The sequence below is a fragment of the Thrips palmi genome, unplaced genomic scaffold (assembly GCF_012932325.1).
Source record: "Thrips palmi isolate BJ-2018 unplaced genomic scaffold, TpBJ-2018v1 HiC_scaffold_16, whole genome shotgun sequence".
In the NCBI taxonomy this organism is placed as follows: Eukaryota; Metazoa; Arthropoda; class Insecta; order Thysanoptera; family Thripidae; genus Thrips; species Thrips palmi.
In genome coordinates this window covers 9,454,146-9,461,406 of record NW_023144625.1, presented here as the reverse complement: position 1 = coordinate 9,461,406, position 7,261 = coordinate 9,454,146, and the positions used below count along the sequence as shown (strand labels likewise).

The window sequence follows — 7,261 nt, the reverse complement described above, 5'->3', positions numbered from 1 at the left end:
CTGTTTGAGCTGGCACAGCCTCGCTGTTGGGCTGGCACAGCCTCGCTGTTTGAGCTGGCACAGCCTCGCTGTTTGACGCTGGCACAGCCTCGCTGTTTGACGCTGGCACAGCCTCGCTGTTTGCGCTGGCACAGCCTGCTGTTGAGGCGGCACAGCCTCGCTGTTGAGGCTGGCACAGCCTCGCTGTTTGGGCGGGCACAGCCTCGCTGTTGAGCTGGCAAGCCTCGCTGTTTGACGCTGGCACGCCTCGCTGTGACGATGGCACAGCCTCGCTGTTTGACGCTGGCACAGCTTCGCTGTTTGACGCTGGCACAGCCTCGCTGTTGAGGCTGGCACAGCCTCGCTGTTGACGCTGGCACAGCCTCGCTGTTTGACGCTGGCACAGCCTCGCTGTTTGAGGCTGGCACAGCCTCGCTGTTTGACGCTGGCACAGCCTCGCTGTTTGACGCTGGCACAGCCTCGCGTTGAGGCTGGCACAGCCTCGCTGTTTGACGCTGCACAGCCTCGCTGTTGGACGCTGGCACAGCCTCGCTGTTGACGCTGGCACAGCCTCGCTGTTGTGACGCTGGCACAGCCTCGCTGTTTCCTCGCGTGTTACGCTGGCACAGCCTCGCTGTTTCACGCTGGCACAGCCTCGCTGTTGGGAGGCTGGCACAGCCTCGCTGTTTGACGCTGCACAGCCTCGCTGTGTGAGGCTGGCACAGCCTCGCTGTTTGACGCTGGCACAGCCTCGGTTTGAGGCTGGCACAGCCTCGCTGTTTGACGCTGGCACAGCCTCGCTGTTTGACGCTGGCACGCCTCGCTGTTTGACGCTGGCACAGCCCGCTGTTGACGTGGCACAGCCTCGCTGTGTGAAGCTGGCACAGCCTCGCTGTTTGACGCTGGCACAGCCTCGCTGTTTGACGCTGGACAGGCCTCGCTGTTTGACGCTTGGCACAGCCTCGCTGTGTTGAGGCTGGCACAGCCGGCTGTTTGAGCGCTGGCCACAGCCTCGCTGTTGACGCTGGCACAGCCTCGCTGTTGACGCTGGCACAGCCTCGCTGTTTGACGCTGGCACAGCTCGCTGTGTGAGGCTGGCACAGCCTCGCTGTTTGACGCTGGCACAGCCCTCGCTGTTTGACGCTGGCACAGCCTCGCTGTTGACGCTGGCACAGCCTCGCTGTTGAGGCTGGCACAGCCTCGCTGTTTGACGCTGGCACAGCCTCGCTGTTTGACGCTGGCACAGCCTCGCTGTTTGACGCTGGCACAGCCTCGTGTTGACCGCTGGCACAGCCCGCTGTTTGACGCTGGCACAGCCTCGCTGTTTGACGCTGGCACAGCCTCGCTGTGTGAGGCTGGCACAGCCTCGCTGTTTGACGCTAGCACAGCCTCGCTGTTTGAGGCTGGCACAGCCTCGCTGTTGACGTGGCACAGGCCTCGCTGTGTGAGGCTGGCACAGCCTCGCTGTTTGACGCTGGCACAGCCTCGCTGTTTGACGCTGGCACAGCCTTCGCTGTTTGACGCTGGCACAGCTTCGCTGTTGACGCTGGCACAGCCTCGCTGTTTGACGCTGGCACAGCCTCGCTGTTTGAGGTGGCACAGCCTCGCTGTTTGACGCTGGCACAGCCACGCTGTTTGACGCTGACAGATCTTACTCAACTCGCGTCAGATCTTAACCTACTCTTGAGCCTACTCTTCTCTTGGAAGGGGAGAACATGTACTCCCATGCTGGTAGGGGAGTACAATATCCCTAGGGACCAAGTACTCCCCTGCTAGTGGGGGGAGTACATTGGCCCTAGGGATGGTGTTACCCCCGGGGGAGTACACCATCCTAGGGACAGTGTAAGCCCCCTTAGGGAGAGTACACCATCCCTAGGGATAGTGTACTCCCTACCTCGAGAGGGGGGGAGTACATTGACCCTAGGGATAGTGTACCCCGAGAGTACACTATCCCTAGGGTCAATGTACTCCCCCCCTCTCGAGGTAGGGGAGTACACTATCCCTAGGGATGGTGTACTCCTGGGAGTCAATGGTCACGAGAGTATAATGCCCCGCCCAGACCGGTCTGCTGGCAAATCCACTGTGCGCCCCCCTTTTTTTTCCCGCGCGACGCACTTGTACCTCGTTTTTGACAATGTAGTTGATGCGGTCTTCGGGCGGCTTCGTGACTTGACGATGTGCGGATTCCAATAAGCAATGGAACAATGCAGTCTGTGGGCCGGGGCCGGCCGGGGCGCCGTCAGGGCCGTCAGGGCCGTCAGGGCTCCGCGCGAAGGGAGGGGTGGGGGAGAGGGAGGGGTGGGGGAGGAGGGGTCGCCGATAACTGGGGGTTCTGATGGCGGTCCGGAACGAGCCGTTGGCGTCGCCTCAAATGACGATCACGGATCAAGTAGCGATTCCCGGCGCACTAATGACGCGAGAATGAGAAACTTAGCGGCGCTCGGAGGGACTCGGCTCCACTCCACCCACCCCCGGTCCAGTAGTCGTCCAGCAGACTGATTCCGAGAGTCGTTTCCGTCGCTCGGTCTCTCTCTCGCACCTCAAGGGGACGCCCCGTGAGTGCGAGAGGGACAGAGCGACGTAAACGACTCTCGGAATCAGTCTGCCGGCCACGCAGTGCCAACGACCACATTCTCCGTCGGGAATTTTTGAGCCGGACGGGGACCGAGAATAAATGTTTATTTTAAACTGGAGCGCGAGGACACAAAGTCCGGCCGGGAGCCGACGCGCGGTCTCGGGGGCGAGGGGGTCGAAACCCGCGAAGAAAATAAGGCAGATTGCATTAAGAGGGAAAAACGCAGCGAGCGAAAGCTGCTGTCACGATCCCGCAATAGAGATCCGAAGACGTTTTCATGATAATTACGGGAGAAGGGAAGAGGCGGGGAGGGGGGGGGAGGGGGCGCTCCGGCCTGACATTGGTATTTGTGTATTAGGACGAGTTAAGGAATGGGTTTAAACGAAGGAATTGGAGAGGGACACAGCCGCCAGCGGCAGGGAGCGAGGCGGGGGGGGGGGGGGGGGGGGGGGGGAAGGGGGCAGAGAGAGCTATTCGCCAACGAGGCGCTGCAGGGGTGGGGGACCCAAATACTTGTACGACATCGGGGCTAAATTGATTCCTCGGGACAACATGCCGGGCCGCGCGAAAGAAGGCGACGGAGTGGGAACGGAAGTGGGAAGAAAGGAGGAAGGGGGAGGGGGGGAGGATGACGACTGTTGGGCGCTGAAAATTGGTGTTCATAACGACCCGATGAGAAGGATAAGGCAGCGCGTGGGGAGTGGAAAGGGTTGTCTCGACAGGGACCTGACGAAGAGGCCCGAACCTCACGTCAACAGCCGGTTTCGAATCTCAAGGTACTCGCTACCAGGTGTAGCCAGTGTCACTTGGAATAGGCCCCCTGATTGGCTTCAGTGTGTGTGTGTGTGGTGGGGGGGGGGGGGGGTAGACGCCTGGAAGGTAGGCACAAAGCATAGCCTGCTGACACCCCCCCGCCTCCAAAATTTCTGCGCACGCCACTGATTGGCTTGGGCTCGAGTCTGTTCCTTTGGGACCCGAGCAGCACTCTAAATGTTCTACAGTGAAGATTCTCCATGTGGTGAAAATGTTCCATATTATGGTGGTGCAGCTGACTTCGTGACATACCATTGAGAATCCACTGTACCTTATAGAGATTTTGACGAATTTCGTTGGTATTATGGAGAAAATCTCCATATTGTGTTGGTGCAGCCTTTCACCGTAAGACATTTACTGTGAGCCCGCTCGAACCAACCAGGTGAAACCTTCATCATCTGTATCTCTCCCTTTCTCCCTCTCGCTTCGAGCCCGGCCAATTACGTCTTGGTAGCGACCCTTGGCATCGATTCCCGCGACCGAATGAGGCAGTGATAAACGTTCACTTAAGGGCAGAGCCCTCAATTATTTTTTTTTAATTATTTTTTTGTTTTTAAGCCATTGACATGGTTTTCTTTTCAATCCAGATTGCTTAAATTAAACATTATTATTTTAGATCTATATTCAGAGGATCAAATGTGAAAAGTTATGAACGCATGAATTTCAGGATCATTTGAAAAGCTGGTGTAGTCTATTTTGGGTTTTGGTTGGATTTGGATCTTAACAATCTTTTAAAAAAATATACTAGGCAAACAGTTTATTACACATAAAGCTTCATATTGAACAATAGTGTACATCAAAATTAATAAGAAATTTTGTTTCCTGGTAAAAGCTCAAAATAAAGAAAATTCTTCAAGTGAATCTTGATCTAATAAGTATGGCACAATGCACAAACAAACACCAAAAATAAAGCAACAGGTTGAACTTCAAATACTTCTATCTTCAGAGTACTGGTCAACCAAAAATCACAAGTCTGCTTGCTCCCAGGTAAGCTACCTTTATAATACACAGCCACTTTTATATTTACCCTTGTAGAGATGATTATGATTATGCAACTAAATTAAGACTAAATTAGGAACAAGCACTTATATGAGAAAGATGATCAAGGTAAAATACTTTTCATTGAGGCACAACAAAAAAATAAATTATCTAAAACTTATGATTCAGGAGCATTTTCTAAACAGTGATCAATGTGTTCATTCAGTGCTTGAAGTGTCCTAAATGTCAAGACATTACAAATAACACATCTGTACATAGAATTAGCAGGTTGTGCTTCTTCTGCAGGCTGTTGTGTAACAGGGGGTGCAGATGCTCCAGCTTGGGCCCCATTCCTATTAGCAGGTCCAGCAGCAGCAGAAGAAGTGTTTTCACTGTAATACAAAAATAAAGATGTAAGACAGAAATAGGGCAAAATCTCATTAAGTTTTCTGCTACCCCTAGAAGACTGCATTCTGCATTAAAACAAAAAAAAAATTATTGAAGAAGCATTTACAGAGAAAACTCCACCTTACCCTCTGTCTGCTAAATTTTGTCGTAATTCCTGGTTGTGACGGTGCAGCCGCCTCAAATCCTCGGCTAATTGCTCTTTCTCACCCGCCAAAGCTTCTCTACAATCTCGCTCAGCTATGAAATCTGATTGATAAACTTCAACCTGCGATTGTCAAGGAAAACAAAAAATTAAAGTTTGAGAGTATTTTTACTTATTTAAACATTTTTCTTGAACAAACCTGTGCTTGCAAAATTCCAACAGCTTCATTGAGCCTATTCTTTTCATCCTGCAGTGCAGTTATATCCTGGGTTTGCCTTTCACACTTCTGATCCAACTCCACAATGTTGGCAGTCATTTCATCAATACGAGATCGCAGACGGTCCACAGTTGCTAGAGCCTGTGTGAAAGTCAAGTAATTTAATTTAATTTTCACACCCAGGGATTTTAATACCAGGTCCTTGGGAATTGTTACTGATTTAAAAATAAAAGAAAAACAAAGCTTACATTTGTCAAGGCTTCCTCCTTTGATGTACCCTCCTTCAACAGAAAATACATAACAAATTAATACTATGTATTGTAAAAGATTTAAGGAGTTTACCACAAACTTGACACTATACTAACATTTGATTTGAAGCGGTCAATTTCAGCTCGAGCCCTCTGGAGTTCCTCATCAGTTCTAATCAACTTGGCTGTAAGTTCGTCGAGTTTGTTTGTGAATCCTTTGGTTTGAGCAGCTTGATAATCTTGTGAGTGGCGCTCCTTCACCAATCAAACAAAAACCAAAGGTTAAAAGATATAACAGACAGAACTTGCTTGAAAGAATTACTACTGAAAAGCATCTTACCACAGAATTCAGATTTTCAATGCTAAGAATTAGCCGCTTATTCTCTTCTCGCAAGTTTTGTATCTCCTCACTATTAGCAGATTTCTTTTCCATATCCTTTTGCAGGTGTTCATAGTGCTGGATTTGATCTTTCATCAGACTCATCTCCTTTTTCATTAGGTCAATTTCTTCTTCATAGTTTTTAGCTTTTTCTTGTTCTGCTTGATATGCTGCATCAACTATGTTTAGTTTGGACTGTAGATCAGCTACTGTGGACTTCAATTCCATTTCACTTACAGTTGGTTCCTGAATTGAATAACAAACAAAATTAGTTCTATATCAAAATACCTCAAGTGTCCACTTGTCAAAAGACAAAAACATACCACTGTCATAAAAGAAGATGCTGCTTCTCTGGTTTGATATTCCTCCAATTTACTTTGAAGTTCTTCAATGAAAGCTCGCATTTCTGATTTCTCCTTTTTCAACTGCAAAAAACGGAATGAGCCAAGTTAAATAAAATCACAGGTCTGAATTGAAAGAGATACATCAAAGTCTGAGTCGATTTCAAAGACAATACTAACATTCATAACGAGGGCACGAGTTTCTTGAAACTTTTCCTTATGCTCCTGTCGCACCTTCTCTACATCAACTCTCCACTGTGAAAGAGTGGCCATCATTTGGCGCAAAGACAAATTTGTTTGATCCACAGTGACTGAAATGAACACAACAAATAATTGAATTTGAATCTTTTGAAAGAGCGAAGTTGAATGACAGCTATGTTAATACCTTGGAGATGTATGTTTTCCTGAATGAGGGAATCCATTCTCTGCTGAACGTTGCCAGGCAAGCTGGGTGACCCGTCCGAAAGCTGAGACGAGAAGGACTGAGGCTGACAGACACAAAGCATTATTACCATTATGCGGCATTGAAATTCATTGAAAGGACTATGCAAATAGCGCCAGTGACTCACCTCTCGCACGCCATTGGGTAAGTATGAAGGGGCACCGAAATGGTTGGACACTGGTGCATCCACAAGGTTGCCGTTGAGGCTAGCTCCAGACAGGGGCTGCGGTGGCTGCGCGGCCTGCCCTGGCTGCGTCCCCTCGGCAGTCTCGCGTTCCAGGACCACGAAGGAGTTGGCCTCGCTGGCGAAGGACTGAGGCCCGAAACTCATGGCCGAGAGCGACGGGAGCACAGCGCCGTTGAGGATCATGTTGTCCATGTCGCCGGAGAGCCTCAACTGCACCGCATCAACTCAGTCTGACAGGGCGTGAGATTCATCGTGAGTCATGTTCCCAACTACGTCGCAAGATAAGATACCAACAGCTTTCGTACACCCACCGGTTCGGGTCGCTTCGGGTTTGCCAACGATCTATGATGCAATCGCCCGATAAATTGTTTGTTGTGGTGAACGACGAAGACGGACGGACGACGTGACTAGCTGCGAATAACGACGTCTGTCTATACTGCGGATAACGCTTAGACACAGGCGGTTCTGCGAATAGCCACATCCGGTTGAACAACTGACGAACGATGGAGCCACCGCCACCAGAAGGGCGCCAAAAGTTTGCTTCCGCCGCAG

The 7,261-nt window shown here is 50.5% G+C and overlaps 2 protein-coding genes across 2 annotated transcripts in view; one reads left to right on the top strand and one right to left on the bottom strand.

Annotated features, from left to right (window-relative positions):
• Positions 1 to 4,009, top strand: part of LOC117642978 (doublesex- and mab-3-related transcription factor A2-like) — a 47,268-nt gene extending 43,259 nt beyond the window's left edge. The window contains exon 3 of the mRNA XM_034381615.1: positions 3,955 to 4,009. Within this exon, the coding sequence (XP_034237506.1) occupies positions 3,955 to 4,009 (55 nt within the window). The remainder of the gene's footprint in view (positions 1 to 3,954) is intronic.
• Positions 4,010 to 4,096: 87 nt separating this feature from the next.
• Positions 4,097 to 7,179, bottom strand: LOC117642721 (NF-kappa-B essential modulator). Its single transcript, XM_034381204.1, has 11 exons — positions 7,021 to 7,179; positions 6,650 to 6,939; positions 6,466 to 6,568; positions 6,261 to 6,391; positions 6,063 to 6,164; positions 5,701 to 5,985; positions 5,478 to 5,615; positions 5,361 to 5,393; positions 5,095 to 5,253; positions 4,879 to 5,018; positions 4,097 to 4,737 (listed from the first exon to the last, which is right to left on the bottom strand). Exons 2-11 carry the CDS (start codon positions 6,899 to 6,901, stop codon positions 4,524 to 4,526), a joined length of 1,557 nt encoding a protein of 518 aa, XP_034237095.1. The 5' UTR covers positions 6,902 to 6,939; positions 7,021 to 7,179; the 3' UTR covers positions 4,097 to 4,523.
• Positions 7,180 to 7,261: the final 82 nt, after the last annotated feature.

What these genes read in the sequence shown, in the direction of transcription:
- LOC117642721 (XM_034381204.1), bottom strand. Translation starts at nt 6,901, where the DNA reads ATGGACAACATGATCCTCAACGGCGCTGTGCTCCCGTCGCTCTCGGCC. An exon ending in GGAAAACATACATCTCCAAG is followed by an intron (nt 6,392 to 6,465) that starts GTATTAACATAG and finishes TGTTCATTTCAG; the next exon opens with TCACTGTGGATCAAACAAAT. An exon ending in CTCGTGCCCTCGTTATGAAT is followed by an intron (nt 6,165 to 6,260) that starts GTTAGTATTGTC and finishes CGTTTTTTGCAG; the next exon opens with TTGAAAAAGGAGAAATCAGA.